The following is a 19,836-nucleotide window of genomic DNA, read 5'->3' on the forward strand; positions in this document are numbered from 1 at the left end:
TACCAAGTGTGATTTTGTCCATTCCTAATTTGTTCTTCTGATTTTTCGCAGTAAATGAAAACTCCCTTCTCCCAGTCGCTCAGGCCAGTAAACTTAGTATCATCCTCCCCACTTTCTCCCACATCCCACATCCAGTACATTAGCAAATCCTCCAGCTTTTCCTTCATGAAACAATACACTGCAGATGCAACTTCTCTGCTTTTACTCTGGTTCAGCCTATTATCTTTTTTTTTTTTTTTTTTTTTTTTTTTTTTTGCGGTACACGGGCCTCTCACTGTTGCGGCCTCTCCCCTTGTGGAGCACAGGCTCCGGACGCGCAGGCTCAGTGGCCATGGCTCACAGGCACAGCTGCTCCGCGGCATGTGGGATCTTCCCGGACCGGGGCACGAACCCGTGTCCCCTGCATCGGCAGGCGGACTCTCAACCACTGCGCCACCAGGGAAGCCCTATTATCTTTTTTTTTTTTTTTTTTTTTTTTGCCTGCATTCTCCCTGTAGTCTCTTAACTTGTTTCACTCTTTCTGTCCTTGCCTTTTTCACTGTAACCTTGATATAGCAGCCAGGGTGATCCTATTAAAATTTAAGTCATCATGTTGCTTCTCTCCTTAAACCCCTCCAATAGCTTTTGATGGCTTCTCTTCTCACTTTGAGTAACTCCTCGCAATGTCCTATGAAGTACTGCTGTACCCTCTGATTAATTGACTAGCCTCCCCGCTCCCTCTGCTTCAGACACCAAGCCTGCTTGCTATTCCCTGGATTTGTACCAGGCATACTTCTGCCATTAGGGCCTTTGCACCCTGCTGTTCCCATTGAAATTATCTGTCTATCTATCTATCTATTATCTATCTATCTAATCTATCTATTTTGACCCTTTACTTCCTTTAAGTCTTTCTCGAATGCCATTCTTCTGAAACTGCAATTCTCCGCCCCTTACCACACATTTCCTATTCATTTTCCATGCTTTCTTTTTCTTCTTGGCACTAACTACTGTCTGACATACTCTGTATTTTACTGATAGTTCTTGTTCACTATCTCTTTTATTCACCGTGTATCCTCAGCACCTACAATTGCACCTGATACATGGTAGGCACTCAATAAGTATCTTGTGACTGAATGAATGAATACATGAGAGATGAAGCTAGAGAATTGGTAAGTTCAAGGTTATGGAGAGCCTTGTATGCTGTACTGTGGAGCTTGGAATTTTATGTTTAAGGTGATAGAATACTAATGAAGGCATGTGGGTAGAATGGCCAGCTTTTCTTTTTGAAAGATCTTTCTGGTTTTTCAAAGGTAATGTGTAATATTGGAGATGAGGAGATCAGTTCAGAGGCTGTAGGAATAGTCCAGATGAGAGGATGAGTACCTGAATCGGGGCACTGGTCATGTAGGGATCAAGAGGAAGGGCAGCCTCAATAAGTACTTAGGGGATAAATCAGCAGAACTGAATGAAGGTAGGAGGGTGAGAGAAAGGAAAAGGAAAGGTGACTCACATATTTATGGCTTGATGACTAATTGGCTAGCTGAGCCATGAACTGATATTGAGAATATATGAGAATGAGGAAAAGCATCTTATCTGTGAGGAGAACAATGATTTCAGTTTGGGGCACACTGAGTTTGAAGTGTTCGTGGAAGAGCCAGGTGGATATGTCCAAAAGGCAGCTGGATGTCTTAGTCTAAAGCTCAGAGGAGAAGACAGAGTTGGAGATATAATGTGGGTATCATTAGCAGGGAGACAGTAGTGTAAACCTTTTGAATTAATGAGCTCATCCAAAGAGATTGTGTGAGAAAAGAACACAAGACCAAGGGTGGAATTTGGGGAGCACCGTCATTTAAGGGGAGGTGAACATAAAAAAATGGGAACTTAGGAAGATTAAGGAGACATGGTCAGAGAGATAAGGAGTAAGAAATGATCAGAGAAGAGAGCAGTGTTGTGGTAGCCAGGAGAGGAGGGAGTTTCCAGAAGGAGTTTGTATCAACAGTGTTGATCCCAGGTAAGGAAGTAAGTGGGAGAAGAATTTAATATGATCCATTGAATTTGGCAACATGTAGGCCACTGGCGGCCACACTGAAGTTGGTGTCATTGAAGTGATGGGACTGTATGCAGAGGCTCGAGGAGTGAATGGGAAGTGGGCAAAGGAAGGCCAAGTATATAGGCTACTCCTTCAGGGAGCTTCACTGAGAATGGAAGAAAGAAATGGGATGTTAGGCAGACAGCACCACATCCGTGAAGTGTCTTTGAACCTCCCGTCCCCAGCCATCGAGCCTCTTGGGTGTTGTTGTGTGCTTTGTGCTTGCCCTTTTTACCGCCCGTGACCAGACTGCAAAAATGCTTGTTTATTTGTCTGCTTAGTCAATATTTTTAGAATAACCAAACAGGGGAAGGGAGAAGGTTTTGTTTTGGCTTTTGATATTGCTATGAAAGAGACACGATCACCTTGAGAGGGAAAGGGGGCTGACCTGGAAGAGAGAGAGAAGTTGAAGATATGGGGGATGGGGGAGACAGAGCGACAGAATGATAGAACTGGAAGAGGCCTTTAAAATGGATTTAGTCAGGCTTTCTCATTTTATAGACAAAGAAACAGACTTTTAGTTGTTTAGTCACTTGCTCAAAGATACAGAGCTGGGGGGCTTCCCTAGTGGTGCAGTGCTTGGGAGTCCGCCTGCCAATGCAGGGGACATGGGTTCGAGCCCCGGTCCGGGGGGATCCCACATGCCGCAGAGCAGCTGAGCCCGTGCGCCACAGCTGCTGGGGCCTGCGCGCCTGGAGCCCGTGCTCCGCAACGGGGGAGGTCACTGTGGTGAGAGGCCTGCGCACCGCGGCAAGGAGTGGCCCCCACTCGCCGCAACTGGGGAGGGCCCACGTGCAGCGACGAAGACCCAATGCAGCCAAAAAAAAAAAACAAAAAGATACAGAGCTAGACAGTGGCACAGCCATAACAAGAACCTTAGTCTCTGGCTCATGAGCCAGTGTGATTTCTACTCCACCATGTCTTTCCTTGTGTATCTCAGGAACATGTGTTGTTATTCGCATCTGCTGGGTACACTTATATTAGCTCATGGCACAAGTTAACGAATCACCATTGTATCCTAAACTAAATTATTACTGTTATTAATAGTAACTTGGGTTCCTATCATTTAAAAAAAATTTTTAAAAGCCCTTTTACAATGTATGTTTTGCTCATGGATTGACTGGAAATAACCAAGTGTCAATGGTAGTTCTGCTAGATATTTGTATCTACCTATCATCTATCTATTCATTCTATTAACCATATATAATAGATTCTGTATTCATATCCTATATCCATATAGAATAGCTAGCTATAGAGTTAGATAAATAAGGTCAGAGAGAGAGACAGACAGAGAACGACTGAGAGAAAGAGAACAGAGGCATTTAGAACATCGACTGTCTAACCCGGCCCTGTCAGAACCAATATTCAGGATCTCTGAATAACATATATACAAAGAGGGCAATGCCATGCAAAGGGGCACTGTATTACATTGTGGGGTTTTGGCCGCAAACTTCAATGTAGATAGGAATAGTGTTTACCTAATCAAGCTGTTGTGAGAGATTATATATATATACACGACATATATCTATGTGTATGTATACATGCACACACACACACGCTTAGAAGAGTACCTGGCTATTCTAAGTACTCAGTTTTAGCTGTAATTACCACATGATCATCATCGTTATTGTTAGTTGGTTCCTTTAGATCCTAGGCAAACAATCTTCGTTGATGTCTCTTGCCCAAGTGGCCACTTCCTAATGCTCCCAGTGCAAAGCCTGCAGGGAAATAGGCTTATGTGTTCCCTGCAGCCCACAGCTCACAAGGCTATTCAAGGTTACATGGTTAGGTAGCAAGAACTCCCTGTCTTTCTTTCTCCAAGTGCCACATGCAGAATTCTTTGCTCCTCCTGTAGCCCCAAATCATGTTCCAACAGAAGTACAATAGGTAGATGCAAGATAGGGAACATCCACTCACAAATAAAGAATATCATATCTATAAAATGAGTTTTGAGGGCCAAATCTGAAGACCAGTTTTTATATGAATCAACGACAACTAATTTGGGGGCACAAAATATCTCTTGAAGTCCTCAATTTGGCCTGCCCTTCTCCCTCGCTCCCTGCTTCCATATTAGAATACAAACAACACTTGGATTATCTCATTTTCTATCTGGATGCTTAGTGGTAATTAGGTTAATGTATTTTCTATATTTACTCTCTTAGTGGAAGTTAGACAAGTGTAGGTTCTACTTGGGGTTCAGAGGGCACTTTTGTGAATAGTCATTAATGTTGCACCATATGTACAATTTTATAAAATCCCATATCATATAAGTTTTATCCTTTATTGAGCAAATAAGAATTTGGTGATCACTGTTACGGATGTATTTATCTGTTTAGTGGATTAACAGTTGTGAAATAGTAGCCCCATTTCCCACCCACTCTTGAGGATGTAGTTCTGTACAATTAACATTCTCTTGTAGGTACAATTCTTTTCAATGGAAGCAGCCCCAAATAACAAAGAAACATTATGACTTACATAATTTTTTGAGTCTACCAGCTGAATTCTTTGTAGGCTTTTATTCTGTGGACAAGTCATGATTTCCTGGTTAATTCAGGATCTCCTACTATTTTTGATCAAAATTACTAATTACCCATTCTGCCACATCTCTGGACTTGAGGAAATGCTAAGTGGAAGAGCAGGTTGAGTCAGAGGGTCTAATAGAAGGATTGGGCCCCAAAGACACATGTGTGTGCCATAGTTTTAATAATCTTGGATAAACAGATCCTTCACAGTGGCAAATAGATGGTTAATTAACATGTGACAACTTCCCAATAAATCCTAAGGTATCACGTGGAGGCCCATTCCCTTGATAGTGTCAGGTATTGATAGGAAACATAATTGCAATTATAGAAACCCTGATAAACAATGTAGATCTTTATTGGAGCCCAGGAATTCTATCCAGCTCCCCACAGTACATGTGCACCCTCTACAGCCATGCTGTTTCCTCTCCCCGCTCTGTCCTTCTCTCACCTGCCCCTTGTGCTTTGCTACTCTGTGTCCCAGGTCAAAGTGAACATTAGAACTTTAGCTCTCCGCGCCCCCCACCCCGCCCCCGCTGGCTCCATCAGGCGTCTATAGGCTGTTAGAAGACCTGCCAGCTCTGTGGCCCTGCCCGCCCAAGTCCTCTCTTCTCTGTTTTAGGGAAATAGAGCTCTTATCTCACCCCTACTGCTTTTCTGGTGTGACACTCAGATGGAGCATTTCTAGTGAATAAAATTCGTCACTTCATTACACGTGAAAAGATGTAGACGGTTTCCAAGGAAATTACTGTCACAAGGGGGTTCATTTTATCTTTGAGAGAAGCTCATCTTGACAGAGAGAATCCTTTTCGTTAGTGTGTTCTGTTTATCCTGTTTGTTGTTGTCACCCACGGAAACTCATGAGAGTTAGTGAATCTGATGTGACTGCTCGTTGCTGCTACTTTACACTGAGCTGTTTTTAAATGCTCAGGGGGAAGTGCTTCAAATACCCGCCAACCAGTGCTGCCCCGAGTGTGTGCTGAGGACTCCTGGATCTTGCCATCATGAAAAGAAAATTCACACGGTAAGTATTTTCTGACCCATGGTTGATTCAGTGTCTGTAGATCATTGACAAGGTAAAGCTGACAAGAGAGGATTTTTTTTTCCCCTTTGTTTGGACGGTGGAGGACCTCAAGCTTATTTGACTTTCCGTGGGCATTTAGGTTTCTTGAATAAGATTAAAACTGCCCTATTTACTGTCCCACGTAAATATTTGTCAGTTGAATTCGTGTCTGTATAAAGAATAGTCTGAGAATGTTGATGATGAAGAAGTTGTAATGCTGAATAATAAAAGGGCCACCTTGCCTTTGTGTACCACATACATTTTTTCACTTGATTTTATAAACAACCCTGAGTAGGTGAGTAGAGCAGATGTTATTACTCCTGTGTTAAAGATGGAAAAGTAGAATTGCAAAGACTATAAGTTACTTGCCCCATATAGTACCAATAAGTGGTGTAACCTGGCCTAGAGCCCTGGTCTTTTGTTCCTCGTTCAGGGTGGAGTTTCTAAACTTCAGCACTATTAACACTTTAGGCTTTGTCGTGGGGACCATCCTCTGCATTATAGAATGATCAGCAGCATCTCTAGCCTCTACCCACCAGTTTGTATCCTCTGAAGTCCTGACAACCAGAAATGTCTGTAGGCATGGCCACATTTCCCCTAAGGGGCAAAATGAAAATGCTCACCTCCCCCCCACTTAGAACCACAGTACTAGAAATCAACCCTGAAGTTCTTTTATTATACTTTCTCATTCCAGATCCTGTAGGATTAATTTAGAGATATTAAATACTGATTTAAAAGGACTATTTGCAAGGTTTATAGTAGAAAGTATGAAAATGGGATGGCTACAATTCATCTCCACTCATGCCTACATGCTCCCCCGAGGCAGCAGGTGAAGTTGAATGTGTTAGAAAGAGGCTCTTTGCTTTAATCTTCATCTTCCACCTGATACAAAACTTTCCCCAAGTTAGTGTCTCTACCCATTCAGGAGAGAGCATAGGTTAGCCGGATTTGATATACCTACTCTAGGCTGCTATTCAGTGTGTGTACCTAAAACTCCGTGAGTACAGTGCGCTTTCCCCGTGGGACAGGATCACCTCACTTAAGCCACTGTCTCCACATTACCCGAGGAAGTCACTCTTTCACTCCTGCACAATGTATTGCTGAGCGATACCCAAGCAGGATCTGTGCCTGCATACCATGTATCACCTCGTGCTGCTTGATTCAGTCCGCATTATGTAGGGTGGTGGAAACTTCACACGCCACACAAGAGGATCCCTTGTAAAGTGCTGAAGGGCAGATTGGTGACGGAATCAATGCCAGTTCATAATGGTTGGAACGGGTGTGTGGTTCACGGTCAAAAACCTCAAACTGAATCTTTCAAGTGAAAGAGCCCTAGGATCCAAAATGAGGCCAGGATCTGGGGGAACAACAGACATCTCAAATAAGAGGTGGTTCCAGGGACATGAGACGTCAGAGTTCAATGACTCTTTGCGTGGCCGCTCTAATGACACTTGTCATTTGCTTGCTTGTGTTATGTTCATGCACACTTGCAATCTTCTTATGTTGAATTAAGATTTCTGAGAACATTGACAATATTTTGTCTACCTTCATAGTGAGCCTCCTTGCCTCCCACCTAACCTGGTGAACTTTTCCCAGAGTAGGTGCTCAATAAACATCACGACTCAAACAATGAGTAAATCCCTTCTCCAGCTTATCCATGTCCTTGTCCCAAGGGCATGTTGGTCTTAGACCAACTAACCTGTGTGGCGGGCAGTTCAGGGACCACAGATCTGCTGATGGGTTAATTAGAAATCCGCTTGGTCTCCTACTTTTTCTGGAAGAGTTTAGAAAGTCCTTCTTCTCCCTGCCTCCCTTGCAATTCACCCCTTCGGCTCTGACATAGTCCATGGGAAGCTCTAAACTGGGTAAGATCATGCCCATGCCTTGTTTTCCCATATGCAACTTTCAGAATGTACTCCCCTGAGAGTGTATAATTATATTTCTGGTACTTGATGTAACTGAGAAAATGGCTGCATTTCAGGAATTGTAGGGGTTTTTTTTTACTTTTTTTTTTCTTTTTTTTTGCGGTACGCGGACCTCTCACTGCTGTGGCCTCTCCTGTTGCGGAGCACAGGCTCCGGACGCGCAGGCTCAGCGGCCATGGCTCACGGGCCCAGCCGCTCCGCGGCATGTGGGATCCTCCCGGACCGGGGCACGAACCCGCGTCCCCTGCATCGGCAGGCGGACCCCCAACCACTGCGCCACCAGGGAAGCCCAGGAATTGTAGTTTGAAGGGAAAAAACTCTCTAGTGGTCTACTTCTTCAAATAGAAACAGAAGAATGATTTTTTTTTTAAGTTGAGACAAAATCCTCGAATTTTAGTCTTAATAAAGTGAAAAGGATCATGTTTCTTGTCTTCCTGTTCTTCTTTCCTCTCTTTCTTCACCTTTTTAGATTCTTGCCAAATTTTTCTTAATATTATTCATTTCCTTGAGTGGGTTAAATGCTTGTCTGGGTTGGGTCTGAATCTCCCCTTGTCCCTTGCATCACTAGGTTTTTTCCTGAATCTTGGAGCCTTTTCTATTTTGCGCCCTTGGCTTGCTTGGGAAGCAGTTTCCAGAGCACCTTCCTCTCCCGCCGAACAGCGGTAATCCTCTCTCCTTAGCCTCTGGCTTGCATCCCATAGGACAAGTTATGGAGACTCTGTCCCGGTAGTTATGAAATAGTCTGGTGCTTTAAGAGCTTTGGAATGGTGAAGTGGAAGCTTTCCCCTAAAAGAGAGATTTAGAAGAGGCTTTAGGATAGAGCAAGTGTGGTGGGAGGGGCATCTGTTAAAGTGATGCTGTCCCCAGAGAATAGAGTTGAAGAGAAGCAAAGTCAAAGGTGGGTTGAGCTCAGGACGGCATGGAGAGGCCACCTTTAATGAAAGAGCCTCGCCTCATGAGGGGACCTCTTTTGCTGGCATTGTGGGCAGCACCTTGTACAGCTGACGTTCCAGCAAGTCAAGTCCCCACATCTTCTCTGGAGTGAGGAAAACACCTGAGCCTTTTGGCTGACCAGGTTATTTAAGTTTTGCGTGGGCTTATTACAGCCAGCATTTGGGTGCCTATTTCATCCATGACCTCCCAAAGCTATCCTTTCAAATTAGCTTTTGGATCTCTGCCCAGCCTTGCCAACCAGTTAGGGAGACAAGCCTGAAATACGTTTTCCTAAAGAGTGTTGGAATGCGTTTTCCCTGTTCTTTTCCCCACAAATTAGCCTGTGAAAGGGAGGAGAAAGGACCTTTAACCCCTTTCTTTTCCTCTTTACTAACTTAATCTCAGCACCAGATAATGTCATGTCTTAGAAGATGGTGCTTGGAGATTCACTGAAAAAGAAAGTGGCAGGTGGTAATGCCCTAGTGCCCGCATCCGATCGAATACAGGAGTGTGGAGGGAGAGGTCTGCTTGCTTTGCCTGTCTGTGAGGCTGAAAGGAGAATTAATTTATGCATGTGAGACAAGAACTGAATACTGAATTCTGCAGCCTTGTTCTCTTCAAAGTAGAGGATGTAATTACAATATGCATGGAACATCCCCAGGTTTTTAGTATTCTGGATCTATAACATCATAACAGGAACAAATTATAGGAAGAAAAATTATTTTTTTGTTCTGTCATTAAGCCAGGCAAATACTTTATGAGCTTATCTTTCCTTTGGACTTATGTCAACAGCCAAGCCGACTCGTTATTTGGCTATGCAGAAGAATATATATAAGATATGGTCTGCAGAATGTGCTTTTGGCCAGTGTCAAAATCACAGATTTTCAAAAGGTATTAATGGTATTAAGATGGCACAGCTACAACACAGGTCTTGTGGGAGCGTTGTTTTGTGTATGTATTATTTCTTGATTTTACAGAGCTTTCTTTGCTTGTTACAGTGCTCATAAAAAATACAGCTTTTGTAAATGAGTATAGAAAACACTGTGAAATTAAAAAATATCTACCTGTCATCTATCTATCTATCTATCAGCATGTACCAAACCCCTTGATCTCTGGTCTCCCTCTGCTGAGAGAGGTGTCACTGATTTAGGGGTAAGAGTAGGAGATGAAAATGAAGGGGACTCATGTGACTTTTCTCTAAGAGAGAGGTGAGAATACTTCCTTTCCATCATTCTGTGCACTTTGGATCACTGTCTGGGCTTCTGTGGCTTTGACATCTAGAGTGGAGTCTCCCTGACGAATGTTCTTTGTTATTCCCATAATTCTCAAGCTTATTGTGAAGGGAGAATCCCTTGCTTAATTTTATGTCTCTTGAGTCAGATAATAGATTCACATCATTAGAGAGCTTGAAGGTACCAAAGAGATTAGTTAATACATCCGTCTCATTTTACAGTTGAGAAAACTTTGGTGATTGACAAGTTATTATAATTAATTTTTGTGGCCTCATCTGAGAGTTGGTATAATTGCAAGTGTTTAAGAAATGACAGTTAGTGTTTCTCAGTAGTGACAAAAACAAGCTCTTGTTTTAATGAAATGTCTAGATGTTTAGAAGCAATCTCCTAACTTTTAATAGAATAAAGACATTCACTTCAAGTTGTTTTATAAGCAGCTTTCAAATTTTACTTTATTTAAGATATGCAAATGATTCATTAGATATTTTAAACAGTACTTTGCTCTCTGATGACTAAAGTGAATATTTGTTTATTGGTGAAAATTTGGAAAATAGAAAAGTATTCAAGCAGAAAAAAATCCACTAGTAATCTTCAAGCTATGAAAATCACTATTGCTTCCTCAGGTTTTTTTTGTTGTGGGGAGCGGCTGGCAGTGAATATGGGTGGATGGATAGATAGATAGATAGATAGATAGAGAAATATGTTTTTACATAATTGTAATTATACTATGTATACTGTTTATATCTTGCTTTTTTATAAAACATTATTTTGTAAATAGTTCCCCAGCATACTCTTGGAGAACATGATTTCCTATTATTAGGCACTTGGGTAGCTTCCAATATTCACGAAAACATTTCCAATTTCACTATGAAGAACAATGAGATGGAATTCCTTGTATTGAAACTTTTTGGTGTGTCACTGATCATTTTCTCCAGATAACTTTTTAAACGTGAAATTAGTATGTCAAAGCATCTGAAGATTTTGAGTATTGAAGCTGTGACATCTGTGGTCATTAAAATTCAATTTTAAGTTGTCTGTGTCTAATGATAAACCCAGTGGGACTATCATGGATAGTATAGCTTCTTTTCGGGTCTGATTACCTAGGGTAGGCCCTGACTGGCTGAGTTGTTCCAGGTGCTATCATGAGAGAAGGCTCTGTGTAGAATTCCACCCCATTGCAGCTTCACTAACAATAGCTACTATGAATTTTAAACACTTTCCATATCTGATATTAAAAGATATTATCAAATTTTATTTTAAATAATATTTCTTTGCAGTTAATAAAGTTGAATATTCCATAAGCTTGTTGCTATTTTTTTCCATTGGGATTTCTTTTTCTTTTTCTTTAAATTGAGTTATAGTTGACTTACAATATAATATTAGTTTCAGGTACACAGCACAGTGATTCAATATTTTTATACATCATGAAATGATCACCACTATGAGTCTAGCTACCATCTGTTATCATACAAAGTTATTACAATATTACTGACTATAGTCTCCATGCTGTACATTACGTCCCCATGAGTTATTTATTTTATAACTGGAAGTTTGTACCTCTTAGTCCCCTTCACCTATTTCACCCCCACATATCCCCTCCGCTCTGATAACCACCTGCTTGTTCTCTGTATCTGAGCCTGTTTTCCTTTGGTTTTGTTTATTCTTTTGTTTTTTAGATTCCATATATAAGTGAAGTCATACAATATTTGTCTTTCTCTGTCAGACTTATTTCACTAAGCATAATATCCTCTAGGTCCATCCATGTTTTTGCAAATGGCAAAATTTCATTTTTTATGGCTGAGTAATATTCCTTTGTGTGTGTGTGTGTGTGTGTGTGTGACATCTTCTTTATCCATTCATCTCTTGATGGACACTAGGTTGCTTCCATATCTTGGCTATTACAAATAATGTTCCAGTGAACATTGGGGTGCATATATCTTTTTGAATTAGTGTTTTTGTTTTTTTCAGATAAATACCCAGAAGTGGAATTACTAGATCATATGGTAGTTCTATTTTTAATTTTTCCTCAAAAATTAAATCTGCATACTGTTTTCCAAGTGACTATATCAATTTACATTCCCACCAACATTACATGTGGGTTCCCTTTTCTTTACATCCTTGCCAACACTTGTTATTTCTTGTCTTTTTGATAATAGCCATTCTGACAGGTATGAGGTGATATCTCACTGTGGTTTTGATTTGTATTTCCCTGATAACTAGTGGTGACTAGTGATGTTGAACATCTTTTCGTGGTCCTGTTGGCCATCTTTATGTCATCTTTGGAAAAATGAATATTCACGGCCTCTGCCCATTTTTTAATTGGACTTTTTTTTTTAATTGAGTTGTATGTGTTCTTTTTATATTTTGGATATTAACCCCTTACAGATGTATCATTTGCAAATATTTTGTCCCATTCAGTGGGCTGCCTTTTCATTTTGTGGAGGTTTCCTTCACTGTGCAAAAGCTTTTTAGTTTGATGTAGCCCCATTTGTTTATTTTTGCTTTTGTTTCCCTTGCCTGAGGAGACAGAACAAAAAAATATTGCTAAGACCCATGTCAAAGAGTGTACAACCTATGTTTTCTTCTAGGAGTTTTATGATTTCAGGTCTTATATTTAAGTCTCTAATCCATTTTGAGTTTATTTTTGTATATGGTATAAGAAAATGGTATAGTTTCATTCTTTTACATGTAGCTGTCCAGTTTTTCCAGCATCACTTATTGAAGAGGTCATCCTTTCTCTATTGTATATTCTTGCCTTCTTTGTTGTAGATTAATTGACCACAAGTGGTGACCTTATTTCTGGGCTCTCTATTCTGTTCCACTGACCTATGTGTCTGTTTTTATGCCAGCCCCATACTGTTTTGATTACTATAGCTTTGTAGTATAGTTTGAAATCAGGGCGTGTGATACTGCCAGCTTTGTTCTTCTTACTCAATTTGGCTTCAGCTATTTGGAGTCTTTTGTGGTTCCACAAATTTTAGAACTATTTGTTACAGTTCTGTGAGAAATACCGTGAGTATTTTGATAGAGATTGAGTTGAATCTGTAGATTACTTTGGGTAATATGAACATTCTAACAATATTAATTCTTCCATAGCATGAACACAGCATACCTTTCCATTTCTCTTTCAATTTTTTTCATTGATGTCTTTTAGTTTTTAGAGTACAGGACATTCACTTCCTTAGTTAAATTTATTCCTAGGTATTTTATTCTTTTTGATGCAATTGTAAATTGGATTGTTTTCTTTATTATTATGTAACGACCACATGTATTTTTTTATTATAGTCTTTGTTTTAAAGTCTGTTTTGTCTGATCAGAGTAGTGTTACTCCAGCTTTCTTCTCATTTCCATTTGCATGGAATATCTTTTTCTATTCTTTCCCTTTCAGGTTATGTGTGTTTTTAGATCTGAAATGAGTTTCTTGAATGCAGCATATAAATGGGTCTTTTTTTTTTTTAATCTATTCACTCTATATCTTTTGATTGAAGCATTTATTCCATTTACATTTAAAGTGATTATTGGTAAGTATGTACTTGTTGCTGTTTAGTTAATTGTTTTCTGGTTATTTTGGGTACTTTGTTCCTTTCTTCTTCTTTTAGTCTCTTCTCTTGTAGTTTGATGATTTTCTTTTTATTTTTTGTGTATCTATTGTGGATTTTTGGTTTGTGGTTACATTAAGGTTCATATATATTGATTGATATATATATGTATATGTGTGTGTGTATATTTATATATATATATCTGTTGGTTTTAAGCTGATAGTTACTTAAGTTTGAACACATTCTAAAAGCACTACGTTTTTAGTCCCCTCCACATGTTTTATGTTTTTAATGTCATGTTTTACATCTTTTTACTTTGTATATTCCTTAACTACTAATTGTAGTTTTAGTTGATTTTACAGTTTTTGCTTTTCAAATTTTACTTGCTTTTTCAATAGTTGATCCATTACCTTTACTATATATTTTCCTTTACAGTGAGATTTTTTTTGTTCATATATTTTCATATTTCTGACCTTTTTTTTGTTCATATATTTTCATATTTATGACCTTTTCTTCTCTGCTTAAAGAAGACCCTTTAACACTTCTTGTAAGGTCAGTTTAGTGGTGATGAAATCTTAGTTTTTGCTTGTCTGGGAAGCTCTTTATCTTGCCTTCAATTCCGAATGATATCCTTACTGGGCAGAGTATTCTTGGTTATAAGTTTTTTTTCCTTTCAGCACTTTAAATATATCATTCTACTCCCTTATGGCCTGCAAAGTTTCTGCTGAAAAATCAGTTGATAGCCTTATGGGATTTCCCTTGAATATTATGCATAGTATTCCTCTTGCTGCCTTTGAAATTCTCTCTCTGTCTTTTGCCTTATTAATCATGATGTGTCTTGGTGAGGATCTCTTTGGGTTCATCTTCTTTGGTACTGTTTCCTTCCCCGTGTTAGGGAAGTTTACAGCCATTATTTCTTCAAATAAGTTTTCTGCCCCTTTCTTTCTCACTCCTCCTTCTGAGATCCTGATAATGCAAATGTTTGTATGCTTGATGTTGTCTCAGAGGTTCCTTAAACTATCCTCATTTTTAAAAATTCTTTTTTTTTCTTTGTGCTGTATTGATTGGGTGATTTCCAGTAATCTGTCTTCCATGTTGCTTATATATTCTTCTGTAACATCTAATCTGCTCTTGATTCCCTCCAGCATATTTTTCCTTTTAATTATTGTATTCTTCAGTTCTGATTGTTTCTTTTTTTATATTTTCTATCTCTTTGTTGAAGTTTTCCCTGTGTTCTACCATTCTTCTCCTAATTTCTATAAGCATCTTTATAACCATTGCTTTGAATTCTTTATTAGGTAAATTACTTATCTTTATTTCATTGGAGTTGTTTTTCCTGGGTTTGCTTCTGTGAATTAGGTGAAACAGTTATCTCTCCTGGTCTTAAAGGTGTGGCCTTGTGTAGAATTCTTCCTATGTAGATTTTGTGTGCCAGGTGGCCTTGGCAGTTGTGGCTGGAGCAGGATGGCAGGGGTGGGTTTTAGGGTATGTCAGTCAGGGCTGGGGCCTCCCTGGCATGATGCCCGGAACTGAAGTGGACACTGGCCAAGGCTTTCCTGAGCTGGATTGGGGTTGCTACCTTGGTGGCATGGCTAGAGGTGGAGTGGGCACAGGCTGGAAGGTGTGCTGGGGCCACCTTTGCAGGCCAGCTAGAGGGCCAGGTTCTTTTCAAACCACTGCCTCTGTGCTGGGACTCAGAGAGAGTGAGTTTGTGCATAAGCCCTTTAAGAGGGGAGTCTTGGTTTCCTATAGCTCTCTGGCTTCCCCCAATGTAAGTCCCACAGGTTTTCAAATCCAGTTATGGGGTCTCATCTTCCTGGTGCAGGTCTCAGGGCTGTGGTGCCCAATGTGGGGCTGGAACTCCTTACTTCTTAGGGAGGTCCTCTAAGTTTGTGATATTCATTCGGCTTTTGAGTTTCCTGCCAGGGGTATGGGTCACCTCCTACACATCTCAATGAGGTTTTTTTCTTTATATCCTTAATTGTAGAAGAGCTGTTCTGCTAGTCTGCAGGTTGTTCTTAGAGATAGTTGTTCTATATGTAGTTGTAATTTTGGTGCATCCATGGGAGGAGGTGAGCTCAGAATCTTCCTACTCTACCATCTTTATCTTGCCTCCAGTCTTTTCTTATTGCTTGTAAATGATTTTATATAGTGGAGTATAGTTCTAATTAATATAATTTGCAGTTTTTAAAAATCAGTTTGTCATTTGCCTTTTAAATTTTTTTTATAATGTATATTTGACAGACTTAAAATTTTAACTCATCAGAACCTATTAATTTTTCTCTTACAATTTCTTCCTTTGCTTTTATGCTTAGACCTTCAAAGCATAAAGGTCCATTGCCTGCTATCTTTTATTAGCCAATAGTTTATTAGCAAGTTGTGGACTTGCCCATGTATATGCTACACTAAATTTGAAATTTTATATTTAATTATAGAAGAAGTAAAAATTGATAGGAGAGGACTTGGCCTTGGTATCCAAGTCTGTTGCCATGATCACAGTCAGCACATAGGTGTGAAAAGGAGTAGGAAGACCATGGACTCATGCAGTGGAGAGAAGGGAGAGGATTGAGCACCTCCTACCTGCCGCTCCCCTTGCTGGCTCTTTCACAACTGCCTCGTTTAACCTTTACAATAACCAAGTGCACAAGATATCGTCCTACCATTTAAGTTTTCTAGACCAGGAAGCTGAAATCTAGAAAGATTACATCACACTCATAGTCCCCAAGTCAGGGAGGGCCGAGCTTGGATCTGAGAACATGCATGCATCCAAGGAAATCCGTGGTTCATCCAACTCAGTGCATTCCTTGCATTTCTGCCCTCTTGTACTCCCAGTAAGTCCACCTAAAGAAAGTAATTTTCAGGATGGTAAGGTGAGGACTTGGTTCCCAAATAACTGGATGACCGTGACTACCTATTACTATTATTGTTACAATAATAGCACAGGTTATTAGTAATTCCAAAACGTCAGCCTTGGCATGCTTGCAACCTGGGAGCAATTTGCAGAAGAAAGGGGCAGTGACTTGTTAAGTAAGACAGAGTCCTTTTGTGTTTGAGAGAGGTGAATAATTATTCTGGATGCTGGCTTGAGGAGAAGCAAGAGGATGTTTATTTTCTATGCTTCTCAGTGATACAGTTGAAATCCCCAGATTATATTTAGATGACTGAGCGCTGGGTGTGTGTGACGTTTTTAATAGAAGTCTGTATATGATTTGTGCTGAGTCAGGTATCATCGTATGCTACATTTAATAGAGGCAAAGGAATACGATATTTAAGAAAATGTTATAAGAGGAAAACTTTATGGACTAAGCTCTTTTTTTTTTTTTTGCGGTACACGGGCCTCTCACTGCTGTGGCCTCTCCCGTCGCGGAGCACAGGCTCCAGACGCGCAGGCTCAGCGGCCATGGCTCACGGGCCAAGCCACTCCGCGGCACGTGGGATCCTCCCGGACCGGGGCACGAACCCATGTCCCCTGCATTGGCAGGCGGACTCTCAACCACTGCGCCACCAGGGAAGCCCTAAGCTCATTTTTTTTTCATACATTTTTTAAAAGGCCACCACCATTCCACTCTGCCATTGAGAACATAACGTATTTTGACAGCTACTTCCCCAAGCAATCAACATACTTGTAGCTTTTTACATTCAGGGTTTACCCCTGCCCTCACTCTGCATCACATCTGAGAGTGGCCCATTTAGATACTTTTGGTGCTTAGTAAATCATATAACTCAAAACATAGATCTGTTAGATCACTGATACAGTGCCAGCTTTGGGAATGTCATATCCCAGCCTAAAGTGGGCTAGGGACATTCTGTGTGTGTAGATGGACACCCTCACCAGGAATGAGTTTGCTCTACAATTTGGACCAGGTGCCTCCTGCTGGCTATGACAGGTTCCCTGGGACCATAAGATCACTGGAACGGGAGAGAGAGAAAGAGGGGTGGGGGAAGGGAGAGAGAGAGAGAGAGAACACAAATATGGGAACTCATCAGGGTAAAAAGTAAAGGCCAAAAAAAAAAAAAAAGCATAATACAGAGTGGGAGCTATATTGAAAATAATATAACTATTATAAAGAATTCAGTAGATATACATGTATGTGTGCATATTTTACTTTGGTCTGCATAGAATTTTTTAAATGATGGGATTGGGGTCATTTTTATTTTATTTTTGTGCTTCTCTGAAATTTTCAAATGTAAAATTTTAGGGATAAAAAAGGAAAATACAACTCAATTTTAAAATTGGTCTCTGCACAGACCTACTGGAGAACGGACTTGAGGATATGGAGAGGGGGAAGAGTGAGCTGTGACAAAGTGAGAGAGAGGCATGGGCATATATACACTAACAAACGTAAGGTAGATAGCTAGTGGGAAGCAGCCGCATAGCACAGGGATATCAGCTCCGTGCTTTGTGACCGCCTGGAGGGGTGGGATAGGGATGGTGGGAGGGAGGGAGACGCAAGAGGGAAGAGATATGGGAACATATGTATAACTGATTCACTTTGTTATAAAGCAGAAACTAACACACCATTGTAAAGCAATTATACCCCAATAAACATGTTAAAAAAATAAATAATTAAAATAAAATAAAATAGGTCTCTGACTTGGAATATTGCAAACCCTGGTCTCAGCCTTGCAAGCCTAGAGCCTTCTTCTATCTCTCCTGAGCTCCATCCTTCATTTGTTTAAGAGAAGGCTTGTTTCTGTTTGGTCAGATGAAAGCCTATATTCTGACAATAATTTTCTTGTCTTTTTTTTTTCCCCTAACGCACAGCATGGGACAGAGTGGGCCTCCTCCCCATGCAGTGTGTGCTCTTGCACTCATGGGGAAGTCCGATGCACCTCCCGACCGTGCCCACCACTCTTGTGTGGACACCAGGAGCTGGAATTCATCCCTGAAGGAAGCTGCTGCCCAGTCTGTGTGGGCCCCGGGAGTGAGTATGAGCTTGTAGAGAGAGACCCTCTTTGCCTTTGAGGTTCACCTGGTGACATCCCAACTCTTCTCTTTCTTGCTCAGTGTGGTACAAAGATCCCTAACCCCATTCCTTATTGGAACTGAGATGTAGCCTTGCACGTGGCAGAAGCAATGTTGCAGAGACTGAGCTCCATTCCAAACTTGAGATTCTGAGACTCTCTGATTTATTATTTTGCCTTGGCCAGATGCAATCCCTCTGTGTTCATAGCTCCTAGGAAGGAAAGGGAGGAAGGACAAGACCCTTTGCTGTGGTTGCATAAGGCCAAGGTATTAATAGTTCCTCCTGCCTCTCGGTGGAGAGAAGAACGAACAAATCACTTCTCCATCATGTAGTAACACTACCACTCATTCTGCTGGCTGGTCTTTCAGTTGACATAACATCTTTCTCCACAACACACCAAGTAGGAAGCAGGTATTTCATTTGTCTTTATGGCCTCTTCGCTGTGGAGATTATGCCTGCCTGCAAACCAAGGCATGGCTCAGCAAGCCAGGGGCATGCTTCCAGGCCCTCTCCTTAGAATCCATGCTTGGATCACGTACCCTTTTATTACATTTTAGGGATATATGTCCGTTTCCATTTTTATAATTAAGTAGTGTTTACTTCACGGTAAATATGAATTATTGTCATTTCTGTATTATATTCTCTCCTGGAATATAATAGCTAAAATTACTCTCTTTAAATAGCACCTGGAAGCTACACTCTATCCTTGCCTTTTCCCTTTAAAAAGACCTCTGGTTTCTTTCTGATCCCCAGTTATTCCATTCCTGGTGACTGTTTACCCTGGAGAACCCTTCTGGGGATTAAAAAGTATGGTTAGGAAAGGATGAAAGTAGAATGCATTCCTCATGCATTTCAGATGTCATCAACCAGAAAAGGACGGGCAGCTGCTTTGGGCCAAATAACCCTACAAGTAAAAATACTCCAACAACAGAGTTTAGGGATAGGGTAGAGAGTGGGCTGTCTGGGTTTGTGGGCTCCTTTCTTACATTTTAGGGTGCTTTCTTGTTGGCTGTCCATGAGAAAGATCTATTGGGAGCATTTTGCCTGGAGAGATTAGAGGATCAGCCAGCACCAACTCCATAATTTACTGGGTGCATAATAAAAATGCAGGGCCCTTTGTTCAAAAAGCAGGGGGAAAAAGCTTTTATTTTCTAACATGGTTTTTGCAACCTGTCCTGTTTTTAATTTATTATTCATGTCACACTCCCTAAGGCACGGGGATATTTGCTGGGTGGGTAAGACCCCCCCCACAGGTGCCCCGGGTCCCCCCGCTACTTGGTGCTTAGGGTACATGCACTCCCCAGTCACCCACACCCAGGTCCCTGCTATGGTTGGAGGGTGGCAGCTTTCACTGGGCATGGATTTGGGGCCAGGCTCCTGAGAACCCAGAAGGCAAGGAGGCAGCGGGGAGGTAGGGCCACGCATGAGTGAGACCCCAAACCCCTAGCACATGCTACCTGTCGCACCAGACTTCACTTATGAAACTCAGAGAGAAAGTTAAGAATTCCATACAGTGACTGCAGAGCAATACCCCAAGCACAGGGCCCCGTTGTTTGCACTGCGCCCCTGAGCACAGGGCCCCGTGTGACT

At 41.0% G+C, this 19,836-nt stretch overlaps 1 protein-coding gene across 1 annotated transcript in view; it reads left to right on the forward strand.

Annotated features, from left to right (window-relative positions):
• FRAS1 (Fraser extracellular matrix complex subunit 1) overlaps positions 1-19,836 on the forward strand; it is a 466,514-nt gene that overhangs the window by 179,860 nt on the left and 266,818 nt on the right. Inside the window, exons 4-5 of the mRNA XM_022599506.3 lie at positions 5,519-5,611; positions 18,045-18,204. Coding sequence (XP_022455214.2) covers positions 5,519-5,611; positions 18,045-18,204 — 253 coding nt within the window. The remainder of the gene's footprint in view (positions 1-5,518; positions 5,612-18,044; positions 18,205-19,836) is intronic.

This window comes from Delphinapterus leucas, chromosome 5, assembly GCF_059928025.1.
Source record: "Delphinapterus leucas isolate spDelLeu-1000000601 "Yukka" chromosome 5, BTC_Dleu_Yukka2, whole genome shotgun sequence".
NCBI classification, from domain to species: Eukaryota; Metazoa; Chordata; class Mammalia; order Artiodactyla; family Monodontidae; genus Delphinapterus; species Delphinapterus leucas.